At 43.4% G+C, this 23,144-nt stretch overlaps 1 protein-coding gene across 1 annotated transcript in view; it reads left to right on the forward strand.

Annotated features, from left to right (window-relative positions):
• The window catches only part of glra4a (glycine receptor, alpha 4a), a 28,486-nt gene extending 11,280 nt beyond the window's left edge, over window positions 1-17,206 (forward strand). Inside the window, exons 2-9 of the mRNA XM_067247619.1 lie at window positions 6,937-7,067; window positions 7,323-7,390; window positions 8,317-8,540; window positions 9,314-9,396; window positions 12,185-12,325; window positions 12,473-12,687; window positions 13,205-13,354; window positions 16,913-17,206. Coding sequence (XP_067103720.1) covers window positions 6,937-7,067; window positions 7,323-7,390; window positions 8,317-8,540; window positions 9,314-9,396; window positions 12,185-12,325; window positions 12,473-12,687; window positions 13,205-13,354; window positions 16,913-17,206 — 1,306 coding nt within the window. The remainder of the gene's footprint in view (window positions 1-6,936; window positions 7,068-7,322; window positions 7,391-8,316; window positions 8,541-9,313; window positions 9,397-12,184; window positions 12,326-12,472; window positions 12,688-13,204; window positions 13,355-16,912) is intronic.
• Window positions 17,207-23,144: the final 5,938 nt, after the last annotated feature.

The raw sequence follows: 23,144 nt of genomic DNA on the forward strand, positions 1-23,144 counted from the left end.
TCACCTCTCAGGTTCATAGTCAATGTTCGCATTGGCCAGCATCTATTTATCCATTCTGGGATTTGTGCTATGGTCACACTAGCCGTTTGACTGTTGTGCGATGGTGGGTTTTCATACCCCTGGATGGTCATTGCAAGCTGAAGGATGTGTGTGATCAGAGCAACTTTGATCCCGCTGTTATTAAAAAAAGTACATCCAAGTGAAGGTGATGATATTTGCATTAAGGAATCTCTATCAAAAGAATCTTTCATTGAAAATGAGAGGGCGGTAGTAGTAGCGGCTTACTTTTTAAACCTTCTCGTTCTCAAAATTGGTAAAAATTGAATTCAATGCGAGCAAACAACCGACGAGATCCTTCACAAAAACTCTCTTTTTCGTGGTTACATGAGTCTACAGTAGACAGTTCAGCTCTCAGGAGAAAAATCTGACGGCAGATCTTCCAATTAAGAGTAAGAGAAATTAAAGTGATAGAGCTTCGATCAAGGCCTAACATTCAGGCATCCAGCTGATAGCACTATCAAATCACGACAGTGCACATTTTGGCATGAAATAGGAATAGGAAGATGTAGCCAGTCTTCGGAGATGAGTAATGTAGATCAGTGGAAGACAGACCCGGGAAAGCCTGAGGTCGTGGTGGGAGTTCAAACTGGGAAACAAAGGGCACCCTCTAAGACATAAATCGAGCATCAAAGTGCAGCCTATTGTGTCCCTGTCAGCGACTCAGCACAAGCATAAACACATCATTTCTGTTTGGTCTCTAGACATGTCAAGCCTCACTCCCACCAGATTAAAGATTGCATTACAAATTAGAACACATGAACAACGATGCAGAGTGGGAAGCAGCGATTGACTTTGTGGGTTAGTGTGGATTAGTCTAAATCATTAAACCCCAGGGCCTGCAATCCCAGTGCTAAACACACAACGTTTCCATGAAGCTAATTTTGCCATCAGCTTTGGCTCACGTGCTAAACAAATTCTTTACCCAAAAAAACTAACCATTATAAATACTGCAGAAAACATAGTATTTTAAGGGAGTGGGGGAATCACTCAGTAATCAGATCATGAAGTAATTTGTTTGTGGCATTTACATGAGATAGAATTAAACTCTGCTATGCTGGAAGGTCAGTTCACTCGCATGACTTTTAGTGGTCTGTCAATTGAACAGCAGGTCACCTTACTATACATCTCATTTTCATCTAGGAGACTTCTCTCTTAGTGTTGGTCTACCTTATCTGAAGAACAACGAGTCTCTGGATTGATAAAACAAAAAACATGAATAGTACATGCAGTAAGATGTTCAATAGCTTCCAGTCAATAGTTCAATAGCTTAATAGTCTATGCTCCTTTTTTGACATGAATCTCCTTTACATCCTGGTCACGATCTTACTGAAGCCTGATTGATACTCCCAGAAAGATGTCTGGCCTTTCCAGTTTGCTGTGGTGTGTGTTTCTACTCTATGCCCTCAAAGAATAGACTTGACCTATACTTGTGACCCATGTCCATTTGTCACCATGTTCCTCGGCAGGGTCATTTGTCCTGCTGGGGGCGATGTAACAGGGCTCTAGTGGGGGTTGCTGGGAGTTGGAGGCAGTGACCGTGCGGTACCATGCTTTACATCAGTTCATCCATGTCGCCCGACACAGACGCTTCACCCTAACGGAGTGGCTGAGACCACATCACTGAAGACAAATGTGCTCTGGTAAATTGCAGTGTGCTCTCAATCCCATTTTCCAATGATGCTATTGATCAAAAGAGAACAGCGATGTCCTTAGGCCACTCCCCCGTCACACAGGCGTTCGTGGTGGCTCACCACTACACTGTGGCATGACGGAAAGGTCACCACATGTTGTTACATCAGAACATTACACGTCAATTTGTTACCACAAAGTTCAGTGAAGATGTACCGTGAAACAAGACCGGTGACCGGTAAAATGACTGAATTTCCTCAGCATACTATGAATGGATATTATGTCTGTTTAATGAATGGACTGCAATCTACATGAGTTAAAAATAACTGTATCCGCTAAAGAAGTCTTATTCGTTTTACTTTTCAGCAGTTGATTGCTATTCAATAGCTAATTGCAATTCAAAAGCCCAAAGGGAAGTAATATAAAATACTAGAAGGCCGAGTGTATCAGAGAGTGCGGGTGGTCTGGGGACAAGACAGAAAGCTTCTGTGGATGTAAAGGACAATTTCACAGGTGGGAAACCAGAAAAGCGTGTTACTACAGGCCGAGAGACCTGTTTAGCTCCGTCTCACATTATGCTAATGGCCCTAAAAACCTGGAATGTTCACGCATGGGTGTCTGACGACTGTGATTTCCCCCATGCTCACAGGATCCAGAGCACAGCCGAGCCACATTCCCAGTTGATATGCTTTCTGATCACTGGCTCCTTAATGAAAAGCAATTAGCAGCATATGTTTGCAATTCACTGGCAGAATATGTGCTCCATCTAATTGAAACTAATCGACTTCGGTAAATTCTACGCTGAGGCGCTGCTCAGATGGGGAATATGAAATATGAGCCCAACTCCATTGACTAAAATGTCCCTGTCTTTGTCTGCCAGAATCACTGTTTGAGTAAGTAGTTAGAAACGTACATCAAGGTACGCCTTCAGGCAAGAATATGGAAATCTGTCCACTCACAGTGTCCGCAGTCGCTTTGAGATATGTGAGATAAGATGGAAGGAGAAGAGCTCTTAATATACTCCTATGGGTCCAATAATAACTATGAAACGAGAGTAGAATATACGTCCGTGCCCTAAGGTCTGACCTCACCACATCCCTACGGTTCACTCCTGCTCATATATACAGTGCGTTTCATCAGAATTCGCTGCAAAGTTTGGCTGATAGGTTCTTTGTTCTTATAGCAGATAACTCTTATAGCTAGTGTAGCATGATAAACAGATCATGCATCATTTGCAGGCTTTCTTAGTCCATCAGTGTCTTTTCCAGCATACACAGTATTACTTAGGTAGACTATTGTCATCAATATATAATGTTGAGGCAGTTTACCACAAAAAGATAGGGGTGAGAATGCTGCTTTAGAAATCTATAGAATCAGATAGGCTAGATGTGAGATAGGTGACATGATAGTCTTGCATTTATTGGTACTCTGTAGAGGTGAGATTCAACACCACAGGAGATACCCAGGTTTCCATGCCAATACATAAAGCTTTGCTAATACACAGAGACCCCTGCATGGAATTCTACAGTGAAAAATAGAAAGGTAATCAAATCTAGACTAGCAGCTGTTCTGACACACATGGTGATATCATGCCATTCCAATAGGACTGTCATTTCTCTGCTGACAGAGTTCCTCTGACAGGCTTGGCACAAGTCAACTCACTGCTTCCTTTTCAAACTGCAGACGTCACTCCACAACACAACACCAGTCATGCCCAATATCAACACGAGCCACACACACTGATACCTGTTGTTGAAATGTGAAATATTGTTGCTGTTGAGTGTTTGTCCATCCGGATATGACACAAGCATGCGTCTGTCCTGAGTTATTACTATGCAGTTCAATCTCTGAGACAACACAAGCACCAGACTAGAGAAGACAGGTGTCTGGAAACATGCTTAATAACATGGCAGCACAGACAGCCACCTGGATCCACACAGTGACTGGGAGAAGACAACTTATCATCATGCATTATGTTCAATGGATATTTGTTTGCTCAAAGTGAAATGTGCATATTGAACCTGAAAGAACAACAGGTATACATTTCTTTCAGAGGTTTTACTTTACTCTACAGATTGGTCAAACATTCAAACGTGGACAGTTTCTTTTCACTAAAATGAATTCTGAACAGCTGTTGAGCTATGATGCTATTTAACCTGTCTTGTTTCATAACAGCTCTTTTCAAGGTTTACCCAATCATATGCTTTAAAAATATAGCCAATTGCATTTGGACTGTGGCAGAAATATTGACTTTTTCCTCCTGACTTTGGAGCAGTCCCACTTGCTTTTAAGGGTCACTGTATTGATGTTCTGTTGATCATTTCAAGGGTACGACACATTTAAAACACAATTTCCACCAAATATTTATATTTAGTTTGAACCCAGGTAGGGAACAACATAAGATTCTTGATGATCTCTGCAGACCAGAACATTCACTTATTCTCTGGAAGTGGGAGTCAGGTGGCTGAGCGGTTAGGGAAGCGGGCTAGTAATCAGAAGGTTGCTGGTTCGATCCCCGGCTCTGCCAAATCACGTTGTGTCTTTGGGCAAGGCACTTCACCCTATTTGCCTCGGGGGGAATGCCCCTGTACTTACTGTAAGTCGCTCTGGATAAGAGCGTCTGCTAAATGACTAAATGTAAACGTAAGTGAGAAAAAGTGGAGGGAGAGTTGTTTGGTATTCAAGGAATCACTTCAACATGGATGCAGAGATCAGATGTAGGTAGAGAAGACCTCAAAAAGGTCAGTCTCATTAGATGTCCCCTACTTGGTTTTCAGTGATTTGGCCTCCACGGTTTCATTCACAGGCTCCGAGAGCCTCTTCAAGGCCATCAATGACTGTCAACAGCATTGACAGAAAGCCACAATTATCCTCGGAGGGCAATTATGTCTGACAACAATGGCATAATTTACATGTACTTTCAGGTAACTAAGTAGACGTGTTATGTGAGTGCTTAATTGCTGCAGTTGGCAGGTTTCCTTCAAGCCTTTAATTGATCAATGACAAATATCATACCAGTCAGCAAAAGATTAGTCAGCGAAAGACTTCCAATTAGTAATTCATGAGGGTTGATGGGGAGGTGTCCAGGGGCCTGGGGGAGTTTTCCTACTACCCAGGGCTCAGAGATTAATATTCATCTACGGTCAGAGGAGAGACAAGGAGACCCTGAAACTACTGAACTGCTTGTGGAGAAAAACAAAATTCCAGGAAAGATCCAACTTTGTTTAATGTGATGACTTATACGGTTTAGTGACTTATGGTCACAGACTTATCATGTATGTGAAGCATGCAATACCTTACCTTCCAGTGTCAGCACCAGAAACCACAACAGATGATGAATCCCAAACAGAAATCCTCCTTCACTGCTGACTATCCCCAGTGACACATACAGTAAAAGTCATCCTAGTCGCTCACACCCTGGCTGGTCAACATGTCCCAGCAAATGTCTTCTTAGCTAATCACTTTGGCTTCAGAACATTGACTCTCTGATGTATGGGTGGAAAGTATGTTGGTTTATGTGCTTGACTTTGCGCTGAAGCCAAATGAGAAAGGGAGTCTTTGACTCTTCTGAACCCTCTCACAGCTTAAGTGACATTTAAGTGGATTTATGTAAGACATCCCCCTGTCATCGTCAGTCACTTTCACCCCTCTCAGAATCATACGGAAACCCCTGCTAAGACTAATTATTTCAAATGGGAAATTTCTCCATGTCTCTTGATTGGATTAGAGGTATTTTGTTTTTGAGTGCATGTGGTAAAAATCATATGACAAACCTGCTCAAAGTGAATCCCTTTTTCAAACAAGTTGATTTGTGCTTGAAATGTATGCTATGGTTTTGCAAGTTAGATTGTGGTTGAATTTACATAAATTCACATGTTTATTTGTGTCTACAGTTTGTGTGGGTGTGTGCCTGCGTGAGGGAAAGTAAAATATAGAGAAATGTACAGAACAGCAGTCAGCAATGAAACAACCCAATTCTAGTGGGAGTTCATTAATTCAGAGTAAAAGGGACTTGATGAATGGCTAGTCTGTTTCTGTATGTTAATTACCCTTTATTTTCACCCTAATTAGTATCAGCAACACATTTCTAGTCTGTTGCACTGTGTGAAAATACTTTCCTTGATTTAGCTAATCCCTGACCCCCTGTAACATTTGCTTGATCAAAGCCCTTTTTATCCTCAGCAGCAAATGCAACATGTAATATCACTCAAGGTTTAGATCTAAAGGCTAAAACAGTATGACGCTAACGAAATATTAATTTCCCACAAAACGTCACTTCTCAGAAGGTCAGTGAATAGCTTAATGGCTTCAGAGTTTTTGAAAACATCCGCTGAAGCCTCCATATATAGTTCCTCGGTGGGAAGGGAGATGCAGAGAGCGAGGTGCCGGGACCTCAGGGTTGGTCTGTCTGTGAGGAGCCTAAGACAGCCAAGGAGCCCTAGGCAGCAGATTGGGCTGGCTGTCCATACTTCACCAGAGACCCGGTCTTGACTGATCCGCTAACAATTGCATCAAAAGCATGGGGGGGAAATCAGCCACGTCACAGCAGGGGCTAGCTGCTGAGAGAGATCCGTCACCCACGCTGGCCCCTGGGCACCAGTAGGTCTCTCTCTCCGTGTCTTGTCCTTTCTCTGTCTCTCCCTCTCTCTCCATTATTCCTCTCCCTCTCCTTCCTCCTGATGAGGCTGCCTGTCGGCGGCAGGCTGAGCCATGCTGGAGCTGGTATCAAAGCCTTCCTCCCCTGGTGTGACATTCACAGCATTTCAATTGAGCCATCAATCTGTCAAGCCTCACTGCTGCTGAGCCAGAAACCAGTGTATAGGGAGAGAGGAGAAGAAGAACGGAAGAATGGAAGGAATATATCTTTTCCCTTTTTACCACCTCTCCTCTCGGTAGTTAGGGTCTATCGAGCACAATATGTCCCAAACAAAATGGGAAATGGTGGAGCCATTCAGCGCCAGCTGAGACTAGTCATTTTCAGCCTTGATTTCTATCCTCATTTCCTCATCAACCGCTGGGTTTTCCTGTGATGACAAAGTTTTGATTAATTACGCATCTTTTTTTCCGTCTTTTTCTTTCCGTCTTGCTCTCTTCCTGTATTTCTTGCCCTCTCTCTTCATCTCTGTCTCCATCTCTCTCTCTTTATCCCCCATCTCCTCTCCCCCTTCTCTGTTGTTTAATTTCCGTTTCTTATTTCCTGACTCCTTTTACGTGTGTGTTTTCTCTGCTCTTCCTGGGTGGTGTCAGACCAAGCTCCTGTAAGGAGGAGATAAAGCCGTCCAGCCGGGCAGGGCCACAGCTGTCCCCGTCTGACTTCCTGGACAAGCTCATGGGTAGAACGTCTGGCTATGACGCCCGCATCCGACCCAACTTCAAAGGTACTGTACATCAGAGCAGTACCCTGCTTCTCTGTAAAATATCCCAGACAGAGCACTTACAAATATACATAGAGGCTTTCTCCAACGCCTGAAAATTTGTTGCCGCAAAATGGGTGAAATTGAAGAGCTGATCCTCCTGCCACATGGTTTGAATGAGTAAAATCGAAAAATAAGCTAAGGTTGACTTCTACAGGATGCAGGGATGTGGACTAATTTGTCCCAAACCACTGATATCTTTCATTGATCTTTTTACAGGGGAACCTGTAAATGTCTCCTGCAATATATTTATTAACAGCTTTGGGTCCATCACCGAGACAACAATGGTAAGACATTTCTGAAGAAAATGAACTATTTTTTACAAATACACATCCAGGAATTAGAAAGTAGCTGAACGTCATTTAAGCATGATAATTGAATGCCCTTCCTGAAAAATATCAAGATTAGGCACCTTTTCATTTTCAACTTCTCATCGCTCTGATAGCGATCTTATAAAAAAAAAAAAAAAAAAGCAATATCTTTCTCAATCGTTCGCTTCTCAGTGATTTAAAAAAGAGCCGTCCAAACTCTCCCTGTTCAGCCTGCTGGTCCATGGCTAATACAGTTCTTTGTTAATACTCAGAGTGTCAAACCTCCCAACGTTTCTGGGGCACATCAGACCAACCTTCAGACCATAGGGTCAGTGATGCACTGATAATGAACTGTCCGCTCCGCAATTAAAATAAAACATTGAGAAAATTGATGAAACGAGGAGAGAGAGGGGAAGGGAAGGATCCTTCACAGGCTTGTGGTTTGGTCAGCAGAAAGTTATGATGACCCGGTGTAAAGGTTGTCATGTGGAGTCCCAGAAGGCCAGTGTTTCAGTCAGGCCATTTGGGGCGAGAGACAGGACATTACTGATGTCACTGTTAGGCCTGGATACAGCCTGGCATATAGAAAGGACAGAGACAGACCTTCAGTTAATAAAGGTATACTTGCGAAACTTCAGGTGAGCATGTTAATATACCCCGAAATGAATTGGGCATGATCATCTGGGTGCTTATCATCCATCTCATTAGTTCCTGCACTAAAAATACTCAATTTAATTAACAGTAATTGCAGGTGATTATTCCTATCAGGGTTCTCACTGAGCAGATCACAAACTGATTTAGCTAATTAAAGGTGTGAGGCCAGGCAACTGCGTCATCATATGATCACCCAAGCATGAACATGAGGACGTATGACGCATGCCATACTGTTGGTCCTTCTACAGGACTACAGGCTCAATGTGTTCCTACGGCAAAAGTGGAATGACCCCCGACTGGCATATAGTGAATACCCCGATGACTCTTTGGACTTGGATCCCTCCATGTTGGACTCCATCTGGAAGCCTGACCTCTTCTTCGCCAACGAGAAAGGGGCCAACTTCCATGAGGTCACCACTGACAATAAACTGCTGAGGATCTTCAGAGATGGCAGTGTGCTATATAGTATAAGGTGAGCAGTTCATGATAAAAACTGGCATCTCAAAACAAATCTATGGCTTTTTTTGGAGGCCGTAAATCAATTACACAAATAAACCCTATGATATTGATGACCATAGGTGAATTTAAAAGAAATACACAAGTTGGTTTGCAAAGACTTTGAAGTCTCTCTAGGACTAAGACTAAATGATTGCGGTTGAAGAACAGAGGCTTCATTCATTACTGTGCAGTTGTGGGCGATGTTCGGAGCCGAAAGTGTGTGCGCTAACACAGCACTAGAGAATGGCTGTCTGCGAGTAGTGCTTGTTGCTTTCGTCTCTCCACTGGGCAATGCATTACAGCAGGTAATTACACAGCGCTCTCTTACCCAAACTCCTTAATAGCGGCGGCTCTTCCACACGGCTCCTTGAAGGCTTAATGCGTCAGCGTGGCAATAAATAAAAGGAGGGATGTGTTCGCCAATTAGTTTGCTATTACGGTAGAGTCATGCAATCAATTGGCACCGTAACTTAGTTCGTGCTTTGAAAACTACTTTTGTGATAAAGGGAAAATGCCATTTAGGTCACATTTGACGTTTATCATGGTTGTAGACTATAAAAACGCCTGCCAAGAAAGATTGTGTCTTGTTTAAATTAAGCGGAATTCGCTTTAGTAGCCTGCAGCTCTGCATCTGTCGTCTTTGCGTCTAACTTCAGACCTACGTTGTAATTCTGCTCACTCTATCCATCCCCTGCTTACCTTCACTACCTATATGTGCCCTTTTCTCTCTCTGCATGTCTATCCCAGGCTGACTCTTATCCTGTCCTGCCCTATGGACTTGAAGAATTTCCCAATGGACATTCAGACCTGTACCATGCAGCTTGAAAGCTGTGAGTCCTTTATTTTCCTCCCTACCAGTGGCGAAAATCTGCTAGCAAATTTGGGGGGGACAATTATATGACATTTTCTCAAGAGCAATTCCTGAGGGGGACACCAAAATTACTGCTGTAACACATAGCCTACATTGTAATATGTTAAATGTATATTATTAATATTATTTACATTTTCTTATGCTTACAGTGATTTATTTGGGGGGACAAATCATATTTTTCTCAGGATGGGGGGGGTCGCGTCCCCCCCGGGGATTTCCGCCTATGCTCCCTACCATTCCTCTTTTCATTGCCTCCCTTTCCATTTTCACACTCTGGCTTATTATGACATATTCTTCGAGACAGAGTAAAATTAATTCACCATCCTTTCTTATGTAGTCTAATTATTTTTCTAACGCATTCTTAGTTTTCATTAATGAGATGAAGATTGTGCTTTCTGACATTGCACTGTGCAGTTAATTGTGGGTAACCCAGAGGAACAAATTAAAAGTGTAGCTTTCAGCCACAAATGTTTCTGAAGGCTAATTGAATTCATGTGCAGCAGATCTAAATTGTAAATCAATTCATGAAAGGAACTTGAGTAAAGTCCCTGGCAAATCTTGTGGATAACATGTCCTACCTTATTACGTTGATCGAAGCTAAGGTAAGGGAAAATAGAACAAAAGTCCATTCAACACCCCCTTGCCCTTGTCACAGATAGCATCTGCCCTCATGAAACCAATTTCTCGGATATCAATAATGAAACTTTCATTTTGTGTTCTTATATTACATGACCCACCTCTATAGCTTTTTGGTGGCTTAATTCCACCATGAGAAAAAAGTACCAAAGTCATAGCAAATGAGCACAGTGAAGCAAAAAATTCATCTTGAGCTGGCAGTTCAAGATACTGTATCTAAAACACCTGAATAAGCCAAGCTGTGTAGTGGTATCTTTATCTGCTTCCTCTCTCCGTCTCAATAACGGAGGCATCTCTTGATTTTTCCCTTGCAATTAAAGTTTTCAGTTTGACATACATAAATATTTAGTTGTGTGGCAATCCTTGCACATGCATGTTGCCCTAGATGCTCAGGTACTAGAGGCCGAGGAAACAGGGGAATGTCATCCCAGTAGTGTAAGGCGGGCGGGCAACCAGGTGGGTTTTAATACCTGTCAGCACCATTAGCGGATACCTAATCATTTCTGATTAAGGGGGGGGCATCCTCAGCCGTGCTCTAACACGGCTAGCCAGTTCTGTTTTTGACAAGTGTTAGTACACCCCCCAAGGGTGTCATCACCTTGGCTGACGAGGACACTGTGAGGACACTCAGGTTTTACAACCACACACTGTGCCAACACTGCCCCCCACCCCACTATTCACGGAGAAAGGGTGGTGTGTGTGTGAGAGAGAGCGAAAAACAGGGTAGGGATGAATAAAAGAGATGGTATGGTATGTGTGGTGTGCATGTGGACTGTGCAGGGGAGGGCGTTGCGAGGAAAATATATATATTTGGGATCCTAACATGAAAGTTAAGACCAGGGCTGTTTGCTGGCCTATCATGCCCTGGGCTCATGTAGATAAAAATAGCCCTATCTATAAGATTATGCCTTATTGTGGCACATCAAAGTCCTATATGTGCAGTTTATCCTTCCTCAAATTTGACTCTAAGCTGTCATGTGTTCTTATGACCCAAATCAGAATCATGAAATAGAAATAAATAGCTTCCGTTGGACAGTAAGTCTGTCTGACGCAAGTCCAGGGTTCAGCACAGACACTAATCTATAGCCTGTGCTTTTAATAATATCAAGGCAGCATCCTAGAACGTCTCAAACACAAACCATTTCCTCAGCTTCCTCACCTAGTCAACACATTCACTGCCCACCTCACACCTCGCCTTTTTAACTTCACACATTGAATCATTCATTCGATTGTTGACGAATGAATGCTTTGTAGCTGAGCACCACCTTATGAAAACATTGCTATTCCACTCGCTCATGAGGGAAGGATGTGTGACTGACATGGAACCCTCCTCAGGAGTGAGATTGTGGTCTTCGTTTTCCAATGAGTTGAGCGAACAGAGGGATAATATCTTGAATAATTGATATATTTGTAATGTGGGCCCCAAGGGGACCCGATAGACATTCGTATTATTCAGATGTGTCAAGAGTTTCCAAGGCATTATTGCATGCCGCATGCATTTTTTATGCACTTGTGATATGGAACCTTTGAGGAGAAACCAGCACTCCAAAGGTGAATGTGTGTATGTGGACGAGGTGTGTGTGTGTGTGGTGTATTTGTGCAAGGGTAATTATAGTCACCTGACATGGTCTGAGTGGTCACACATAGCTATGGTCAGGTGATGTGTGAGCTTTCCCAGAACCTCACCAAACCAACAAGGTCTGTAAATATTTAGAGGTGCAAACACATGTTAGGAGGAGTGCGAGGGCAACCTTGCATCCATTAAGCCATCAGCTCGATGTGTGTGCTAACATCACTCGCTGACGTGGATGAATGCTCCTCACGTGCACCCTTGTGTTCGACCTTCAAACCTCCGTTCTGTCACTTGGGAAACTGTGGCGTGTGACCTTTCTAATGACAAACACTCAGCGCCCGGGGTGGGAGGGTTGGAGAGGGGGGGGGGGGGGGGGGGGGTTGGCAGCTGGACTGAGGGATGTCACTATCTTTCATGCCCCCAACATCCCACCACCACCACCACCACTTTTCTCTTTCCTTCAATGACAATTTCTATGCTATTACATCTATTTCTCACTCTCTTTTTTATCTCTCTCTCCCTCGATCTCATACCAAAGTTGGGTACACCATGAATGACTTGTTCTTTGAGTGGATGAGTGACGGGCCGGCCGTGCAAGTGGCTGAGGACCTGACTCTCCCCCAGTTTGTGTTGAAGGAGGAGAAGGACCTGGGCTACTGCACCAAGCATTATAACACAGGTAGGACCACCCACTGTCCTCTCAGTACGTACATCACACAACCTTCCTGCTATGGCTTTAAATATAGCATCTGCCCATCTGGCCACACTGTTGATTCTAAAGCTCATTTGGCTCTTTTGCTGACTATATTCCATTGTGTGACTGCAGGGAAGTTCACCTGCATCGAGGTCAAATTCCACCTGGAGCGTCAGATGGGCTACTACCTGATCCAGATGTACATCCCCTCCCTCCTCATCGTCATCCTCTCCTGGGTCTCCTTCTGGATCAACATGGACGCTGCGCCCGCCCGGGTGGGCCTGGGGATCACCACGGTGCTCACCATGACGACCCAGAGCTCGGGCTCCAGAGCCTCGCTGCCTAAGGTGCCCAGCGAGAAGCTTCGGTTCAGCTCGTCCGGCCAGGCAGCCGTCACAGTGCAGCACTACTTTCACATGAGTTTTTACATTGTATTAAACTTAGCACACGCTACGTTAGCATATCTATAGCGACATACAAATAGCGACAGCCACAGATCAGTATTGGTCTGGTCCAGATTGATACTGTCGCCTTAGCTACACGTGTTGGTCCATACTATCCCCTTAACTGTGTCATGTGACCATCCCCCAGCTGATGGTCCTGACATGTTGTGACACATCCTCTCTGTATGGATGCTGCTGAGCAGGGCTTTCCCTGGCTCTTGACTCTGACCTCTCCCCAGGCTGTGTGTCAAGCTCTTGTGTCATGGTGACTCATTAGATTATTCCGGGCCATTCTGTGGAGTGTGGGTCAATAAAATCCCAGGCTGAGGGTTGACCAGAGCATTACCGGTTCTGCCCCCCACCTCCTGCCTCATTGATTGGTAAAGGATGAGCAGGTGACCTTGCGTATCCTCTCGTACAGGTGTCCTACGTGAAGGCCATTGACATCTGGATGGCGGTGTGTCTACTGTTTGTGTTTGCTGCTCTGCTGGAGTACGCAGCGGTCAACTTTGTCTCGCGGCAACACAAGGAGTTCATCAGGCTGAGGAAGAAACAACGACGGCAGAGAATAGTGAGTGCAAACACACACACACACACTAGCAGACACACACAGGTGTACTGACACAGTTACCAGACACACACATAGGCGCTGCTGTCTCCTCTTATAACACTGACTTCTGCCTCTTGTTGTTGTGGGTTGCAGTACCGTATATTTAGGCACTCACAACAGCACCACACTACATCTGGCTGTCACATTACATGAGGGAGATGAGCTTGTTTCCATGGTGAGCACTGACCTGCACAGAACCGCTCCCCTGTCATTCCTTTCTACGGCTGGTCGACGGAACAACAACCAGCCCACCAACCTGATATTGACGGGGAACACGGCCAGTAACTGAAACTATGGAGCAGTATCACTAGCCAGAAGGTCACTGCGAGACAGCGAGATAGCATCCAAAACAGGAGGGCAGCTGGTTTTAACTACCATCTCCTACTATTGATTCTATTCCACTTCATTTCTGTTGCAGCACAACTTTGGGATTTTCCCAGTTGATTTACCTTTACTGAGTCAAACAACCAATCCAGTTGTGGACAGTAACCAAGAGGTTGTTATAATGCAAGACAACAGATGTGACAGAATTTGCTCTGAAAAGCAAGAAAGTCTCAAAACATTGTATTTTATGGTTCTCAGATAGCTGGGCAGCTTCCCAGACTTGAAGAAGAGCTCTATAACTGTTCATGCAGTAATCATGTACATGTACTGGACTGTCTATTTGCCCTGGATCAATACCAGAGGTGAAGAGAAGGGGAGTGAGAAGGAACTCCTCCGCATCCTCCTCCCTCTCTTCCTTCTCTCCTCTTCACATCATTTGCACTGTTACTCCCATTGAGTTTTGCAAGCGAACCGTCCATCTGGGATGAATTGATGTCTGGCCTTGTGCTGAGAGAGATGTTGACAGGCCGATGCTGTGCACCTAACACCTCCAAGCAGCCAGGTTTAATCAATAATTCCCTGAGAAGAGGAAGAGGAAACAGAGGAGAGCATTCTGACCCTGGCTGTAAGCCGACATGTTCTTTATGAGTGCTGAGCACTGCGGAGCTGTTCAAACTGAAAAGCACACATGGATGTTTTTTTTTAAACCCAAATGCTAAGTTTTGGAGGATATTCTTCACAGTCTTCAAAGCTAACTCCCCTGGCTACAGCCGTGAATGATGAATTATATCACTTCCAAAACGTGCATGCATCAGTGCCTCTCCAACTTAAAGGCTAAATAGCATGGCTTCTTTTCCATTTAGTCATGCACTGCCATATTTTATGAATTTGATGTCCACATCTCTCATTACTATTTGTGGCTCAGTGCAGGTACTGAATTTGAACGAAGCATGGAACATACATTGCTTTCAGGAAAAACAAACATGAAAAGCAGATTAGTACTAAGAGAAATCTTTTTTTCCACAAGAGCCTTGCGAGTATATAACCTCAGTAAAAACACATTCTGTATCAATATCTTGAACCAACCAACCATAAAAACAAGGAGAAACCACTCATCTAGATACTCAGATAACCGAATGGCTTTGATAGCAACACTTTTAAGTTATTTTCCCCCCAACTTCTCTACTTTCTCTTTCAACGGAGGTCTTTGCCAGTATGCCGGGAAGTGTCGAGTCACTGGGGAAAGTGACCGACATGCCTGGTAACAACGGGACTGTGATGCAGCACTGCAGCGCCTGTGCCAGGGTAAAACTCACCCCTGTCACCCCTGACCCTCAAACCCAATGTGTCCTGCGACCTCTGAACCCCCAAGCCGAATGTTCCCTCACTCCCCAGTCTTGTAAACCTACTCGCCAAGTTAACTTGCTTTTCTCGCCTCTTTGACCTCTCTCCGTCCACCAACCCACCCTTCTCTCCTTTATCCATGTGTCAAGGGCTGTCCTGGGGTTGATTTAAAGTGAAGTGCCCTTCTGTGTTTTCAGCTCCAGATGTATACTTGTCCTCCCCTGTCATCACTTTGAGAACAAACGTGTTTCACCTTCAATGTCTTGTCAGAGAGTACCAACTTTTTTTTTTTTTTTTCAAGGAAGTCCTTAGGGTTAGGCAAGAGCGTTGGCATGTACTTATCACTGGGTTTTGACCACACTGTCCTTGCTGATTTCTAAATACATTTACAATACATTTAGCCCACAACTTTTGGCTAACACATGACATCACCCTTCAAATTTAAAACTAAAAACACATCCACACCACACTCCCCAGAACACTGCATTACAGGACATTTTATGACTCACTCCCACAACAAATCACAAAGTACGTAGCAACTGAAGCTAGCTTACAGGGGCCATGACAGCAGAGCAGAGGCTGAGTACCTATTATCTTTGGTGAAACGCATCATTAGACTTCAGCACATGATGCACTGTATCGTTTAGGTAGAAGTAGAGGAGATAATTAAGCAGTGCAAGAAGAGCTACAACTCTTCATCCCTCTGTTGTAAGGTACAATTTGTCATCGAGCCCACAGAGAAACGGTGAGTTTCCAGAATGTTCTACTGTCAGCCTTGGAGCAGGAGAAGCCAGGGAGACAACTTTTAATGGAAGGAGGGAACTTGAATTTAGACTTGAAATGGTTGGCAGATTGCCATGTTCTGACTAGGTCCTACTCTGAGGTTAGACTGACCAGAAAGACCATAATGACTTTGATCACAAATACATCACATGCTACAGGGCTCAGCCTCTCTTACAAAGTTAACACAGGTGAGACACAGACCACAGTTCTCTTGACAGGAAAGGGTAGTCTCCAATCATTGCTCCCCGACAAGTCCACCAGCCAAAGATGAGATGTGAAGTTAGGCGGAGTACCAGAGAGCTGCCAGGGTCAAAGAGAGAAAGAGACAAGAGGTCAATTCACTCAGAGCTCTCACCCAGACTACTAATCACCCAATTTAGATCTCACATCTCCACTTTCCCTGCCAAAGCGCATCTCTCAAGGTGTCAGGACTGTCAGAGTTAAGCTACATGTCGATTAATATTCTCTAGAAAGAGAGGAAATAGGGTATTTTACTCAGTGGGAAACAGTGCCCTGCCATCCATCACATGGTGATGTGGCCCATTGTGAGTTTTTTGTTCAGACCCTGATTTTTGCTGAGCAATTTTGAGAGATTCCTAATTCGGTAAGTTTGGAGAAAGAAAAAAATGTGTGTGTCCTTATCGAAAAGACATGGAGGTTAATTTTTCAAACTCTGGTAATTCAACTTTCCTTTTCATTCTAAAACAGCAGCTTCATTACTGCCTCTTTTCTGTCTGAGTAGTCTCTGCGGTAGGCTCACAAAAACCCCATCTTAATTTGATCCAAATTGGATTAAACACTATTGACCTAAAATATCTATCCCGACAGCAGAACAAAGATGTTTGGAAACAAACCTCCAGGCATACCCCAAGTCAAATGATCAAGCATGCCTAGTGTCCTGCCACTTCTGCAGGCATCACACTTTCCCGTCTCCACTCTCCCCCTCTTGTTCAACTACACCCCATTTGCCTGCATTTGGAAATCACCCACTGAGGAGAGGTGGCCTATGAGCTCATCCAAGTTGACAGCAAGAGGCCAATCTGTTTTCCAATGTGTTTCGTTCCACAGGAAGAGGAACTGGTGAGGGAGAGCCGTGGGTTTTACTTCGGGGGTTATGGCCTGGGTCACTGCCTGCAGACCAAGGATGGCACTGGCGTGGAGGGCGCCTCGGTCTTTGCCCCGCCGCCACGAGTAGCCACCATACACGACAGCGAGGCGCTCCGCAAACGCTTTGTGGACCGGGCCAAGCGCATCGATACTATATCACGAGCTGTCTTCCCCCTGAGTTTCCTCATATTCAACATCTTCTACTGGGTCACATACAAAGTGCTGCGACATGAGGACATCCATGCAAACTTGTAATTGGCTCTCTCATCTCCAGATACCCTCCTCCTCAATGTTTCTTAGCGTTAAGAGCTTCTTAACGAATCTGGGAAACCCGGCCATTGCAAGTGAGGATTTTTTGGGGAGGCGTATTCTGCTGCGACATTGTTGTTGATGCTATAGCCTACACTACGTGCTCAGGTGCGTTTTCAGAATTGCAGAGAGAAAGAGAAAAAGAGGGGGGGAGGGGCAGAGTGAACAAATGTTATTGTTAGTTTATTGTTTGTTGTTGGGTTCTCTTCGTCTTTGTCTTCTAGTTTTGGCTGGATTACCATCAGAGCCATTACAGTGCTGGTATCTGGAACTGGATGAAAAATACTGACTTGAATTTTGCCACTAATCACATCTTTGAATGAATGTTTTTGAAAATTCTCAAGATAATGGCTTTTTTACACCTTAGATTGCCAAAATATATGGGGTCTTTGATATTTCAGAGTATTCAAAGGGTGGTTATGAGTCATTTTACGTACATATGACAAGAGACTATATCTATACAAATGTATAAACTGTATATAAACAGAGCTGTTCAATGATTGCACAGAGCACAAAATGTGTCATTTCCTTTTGTCAAAATTTGAATAAATGGATATTCTGCCAGGAAATTGCAATTGCTTTTGGTCCTCTGTACCTCCATATATTGTTGACAGAACTAAGAAATTGCTTACATAATAGAAATTTGCAATACACAAGATTTGAGTTTGACTTTCCAAACATATTGTCTGTAAATTCCCTGGAAAGCTTTAGTGCTTTAGAGACAATTTTTCAGTTATAGTATTCTATTAGTCTTCAGCAGTGTTCTCAAACAGTGCTGTAAATTCCATTAGGCAAGTGTGAAACTTGCCTACACCTAAAATTAAACCACCATTATGACATTTAACAACTTTGCCTCTCAGCAATTGCAGAATTAAGGGTTGCTTACATCAAAAGTAAGAAAAACAATGTTTTTCTTACAGCCTTGATTGTTCATCTAAGAGGCCTAGATCACCCCTATACTTTCTTAAATTAGTGAATATAATCTTTGAGCAAATCTTTACAAAACCTGCCATTTATTTCCATTTTCCCCTAGTAGCTGTGAAGGTGTGGAGTTATGGGCAAAGGGAGAGAGCATTGCCAGTGATGGAGGACAAATGTTTTTTTTAAATGGGACATCAGAGGTTTTATCAAGTAATGAGTTTGAAAAGGATTCGCCTTTCCACAGCTAATGACAATGAATTCTGAGAGACAGCCGTACTGTCCTTTGTCTGAGGCCTGGCATTTCTAATCTGCTCCTCTCCCTTGAGAGTAGAGTGTGTGTGTGTGTGTGTGTGTGTGTGTGTGTGTGTGTGTGTGTGTGTGTGTGTGTGTGTGTGTGTGTGTGTGTGTGTGTGTGTGTGTGTGTGTGTGTGTGTGTGTGCGTAAATGTATATGTATATGTCTGTGTGGTTGATGAGAGAGAGAGAGAGAGAGAGAGAGAGAGAGAGAGAGAGAGAGAGAGAGAGAGAGAGAGAGCATATGTTTTAAAGTTTGGTGTATGGCTGAAAGACAGGACCTTGCTGTGTGTGCCAGCTATGTCAAACTTACTGTAGGAGTATATAGAGTCTAAAGTTCAGTCTGGTTAAAAAGTCCTTCTATTTGAAAGTTCAGTCAGGAATACCTAACTGCACATAACTTCCATCCCCCCTTCATCCAGGAATCTGGAGCTGTGGTTTTGCATGTTTCATATCATAGCTAAAGTTTTAACATGTCATCTTTCCAACAAAAATAAAATTGCTAATAATAGATGACAGCACATTGCGTTAGACTTTGTTGTGGGCAGTTTCAGCTTTCAAGGAGGGACAGTCAGGTTGGTTTCTTTAAGTTCAAATGCAACTTCTTTATTTGATCTCATCATACAGAGAGTGGGCTTTCCGCAGTGAAAGTCCTGGCTTTCCTGCTCTGGCTATCTTTTCCTTTCCTATAGTCAGCACTTCCATCCAAAGTACATCTCTCAGTCTAAAGGTCCTACATTAAACTGTGTCTTTGTTCTTTTCCATCTTCATATATGGGTTGTATTCTAGGTCTAAGGTCAGTTATGGCCTTTTTCCATGTCTCCTGATTACTTGGTCTGACATTCGGTCAGTGACAGTTCATCTAAGGTAACTAAGATCTTGTTATGTGCTGTGTCTTGTGTGATGGAAAATTCTAGCGGCCCTGTGTAATTCGATCAGTCAAGAATGGCGGTTTCAACACAATTTATTTAGTTTGCACAAACTTAAGTTTAACAGAGTACTCTGTGATCAGTCATGACCGAAGGACATACTACAGGTCGTTCGGTAGCGTGATAGAGAACATTCATAAAACACTGCCTTATATTGAACTGAGAACAGAGGATCTTCTAGATGTTCAATCAATCAATATAGCAGTCTCTGTGATTGACCAGCACTACTCAGTGACAGTTTGACTCCACACCAAGTGTCCCACAGTTCTTTGATGTCACAGCTCCCTCTCTAAATGAAGATAATAAAGATACCTTTAATGAAACATAAACAGGATGTCTGACTTGGCCATCTCCTTGGCAAAGAGGTTAGGTCAGCTGGCTCAACTGAGATAACAATCTCCCCCAACCCCCAAACCTAACTAAGACCCCCTGGCTCTTAGTTAGGTATCATAAATACTTTAAGTCTATCTGCTACATCCATTCTACAGAGCAAAGTATCCTGCAGACCCTCAGCCTCTTACACTTCACTTAAAACTAGTCACTGGCAGTCCTTTATCAATGAACAAAGAAGTTTATATTCAAACCTTATTTAAGACACATTACTTTTCATACTTAAGCCCAGAATTTCATCTACACTTGTTTTTGAGGTCAATGCTAGTTCACCTGAGGTAACCCTTCAGTTCTTAGTCAGTGAGGTAATCTCAGGATAATTCAGACAGTTAAGTGCTCGTTAACGTCAGGACTATCAACCAGTTCAGTGATAGTAGTTTAATACAGTTTTCGGCCACAGCAATAGTTCCTCAAGGGTTCCTCAACATAAGTATGAATAAAACGTGTTGACATATTTCCTTTAGCCCTGCACACTGCTTCTGACAGCTTAAGTAGATTTCTCAGACTTTAATCTGAGAGCAATAGGCAAATGTCATAAAAATTGGCTATTGTGTGTCATCAGGGATGCATTCTCAAGGATTTCCATGATAGTAACCAGGGAATGATATTTGACCTCCAGTTTCCACAAAACAAATGTATCCAAAAGGGGGACACACTAAAAAAGGATCAGTTCTAGCTCCAAAAATACAATTAGCATTATTTTCCTCTAGCAAGCCCAGGGTGTCTCCTTTTATTTTAATTATAGTCTTGCTATAACATGAACAGGTATTGTTTAGTGGGGAGAAAAGGTTTTTTTTGTGTCAGTCTAAGAGGCTTTTCTAAATCTGCAATCTATGACTGACACGCACAAAATATGCCTCGTGCTTTCTAGCGCATCAATCCCACTGCTCTGCCGTCGTCGCTTCCTGAAAGGAGCGGATCTCCTCAGCGCCTTGTTGCTATGTGTGTGTGTGTGTGTGTGCGTGGGGGGGGGGGGTCTAATGGTTTCCAATAAAGTGGAATCTCAAGGACCTGCCTTTTGACAAGCGGCTGGGATTCATAAGCTAACTGTCATTATGCAGTAAATCCCAGAGGCGTGAGGACTTTTGCAAATGTCTCACCTTCTTGCTCTCTTTCTTTCTATATATAATCTTGGCCAGGTGCCCCCAGGTTGTTCCTCTTGATGGATATCAGTCAGTTCTCTTGAGAGAGAACCTGAGGACCCCCACACTGTTCGATCAATAACTTAATCCACAAGCTTCCGTAAGCTTCAAATGTTAAATATGTATTCCCTCAAGCAATACGTTCTCAATAATGTACTGTCTTGTGTGACACCGATGATATATAATTTACCTTCTAACGTGCTTTAAAGTTTTTTGCTCATTCAAGTCATCATGTTTTTTTTTTCTCGCTGTGATCTTGAATGATCTTGAATGTGAATGTTCAAAGCACAGGACAAAGCTGTTTATTTTGATGAATGTGGGGGTGAGACGTGTCTAAGGAGTGCCCCTTGATCTCTCCCTTGGGGCTAATCAACATGCTTTCTCCACTTCATCTGAGATGACTGTCAATGGTGCCATGGGTAAAACTGATGTGTGCGCTACCTCCGAGTGTCCTGAGACCTTTAATCAATACTCTCAACACAAGCCCCTCCTGTCTTACCCTTTCAAACACATGCATTAGGTTTATGTACTCACTTTGTTTCAGTCAACATCTCACACACACACACTTAGAAATACACACATACACAATAAAATAGGAGTGTGAACACAGGGAATTGCTCCAAGTGTGGTTTTGAAAATGCAGGCCTTGAAAATGTCACCAGGCTTCAAATATAGATATTCTGGCATGGTGAATGAGACTTTAATATGACTCATTCAATAGCAGCTTTGTGTAGGGAGCAGTTCAGGGGAGTGATCCTATTTCTCTGTTTCCCTTTCCTTAGAAGTCTCTTGACAACCTTGTGAAACCATGTGTCAAGGTCTGTCTCTGCCACAACATCATATCTACATTGAACAGAGCCTTGAGGAATTCACCTCTAGCAGAGCCCGACAGTCATGTGTCGGGAAGACACCACTGTTTAAAACCAGACGTATCCTTAAATGGGATGCTTATTTCCATGTGTCAATTGACATGTATTGTTGTTGCTTGACAGAGACTCAATTAAGTCATCTAGTCTGGGCATCTTTGTATGTATCTGTGTATCTTTTGAATTTGGGTAGATCCTCGCCTTGTTTTTCCATTTCACTGTTGCATTATGTCTACTGAGTCTACTGGGAGAACCGGTGAGGGGTCACAACGTTTAACCACCACTGAGACAGAAACTCATCTTAAGGCTTCGATTCTTGCAGGTTCTTGACTGAGACCTTTGGAGAGGCAGAGGTAAATATTTCCCCTGTGTCCGCCTGCTCATCTGTCGAACAAAACCCCAAGGTTGAGGCTTAAGAGTTCAGATAATGAATGGGGGCCTCGGGGCCACAGAGAGACAATATTTGCAACCAGATTTGGAAAAGACTGCAGAGCAGGAATAGAAGGTGAGGAATGTTGTGACAGTGAGGAGAGACAGCCTTCAGCAATCATTTTAGCCATTTTACTCCTGGCTAGAGCAGAGGTTTCAATCATCCCAGTAGATTTGGTCAATGGATTGAAGTCCTGTGAACAGCTGCTCTCAAAAGTATGACACTCCCAAGCAACCCTTTGACATGGCTGGGCACCTGGAGCCTAGACCACTATTAAACAAAGGCAGAGATGCTGAGTGGAGTTGACAAGTGTCCCCCATCTCCTCAGACTACTTCGCAAGTCTATTTCCGAGGAGCTTGAGGACTATGGTGTAGGATTACTGTACAGTACAGAGAGAAGGACAGATTGGTCTCAGTGTTTGGTTGCAAGTCTATTCTGATGATGGAAATCCCCCAAAACAAGCCAAGCGCTGCAATAACCAGTGACCATGCTGCACACTTACCATGAAAATCCCATATACTGTTTAATTCTCACTAATCCTTTGCCACTTTCACGTTTCAATCAATTCCAGCTGTACATCAGCGATTTACATGGATAATGATTATGAACTTGTAGCTATAGCCAACATCTTTGTATGGGTACTGTACAGGGAATTAGCACCTTAACAAATCCCTCCATGTTGTGAACAAAGAAAATAGAGAAGATGGCTGCCAGCAGAGCCAAAGCCCCCTCAGGAATCCCTACACTCACAATATTTTGAATTCATTGGTGAGGGCTCAATAGAGCATAGGATTAAAAATAGCATTGATCTAAGATTATCTATGGCCTCTGGTTTGAATATGGTGGTTGATTTGGTGATTCTTTTTCAGCTGAATGAGTACAGAAATCCTTGAACAAATCAAAATATTCTAA

Source organism: Osmerus mordax, chromosome 12 (assembly GCF_038355195.1).
Source record: "Osmerus mordax isolate fOsmMor3 chromosome 12, fOsmMor3.pri, whole genome shotgun sequence".
Classification (NCBI taxonomy): Eukaryota; Metazoa; Chordata; class Actinopteri; order Osmeriformes; family Osmeridae; genus Osmerus; species Osmerus mordax.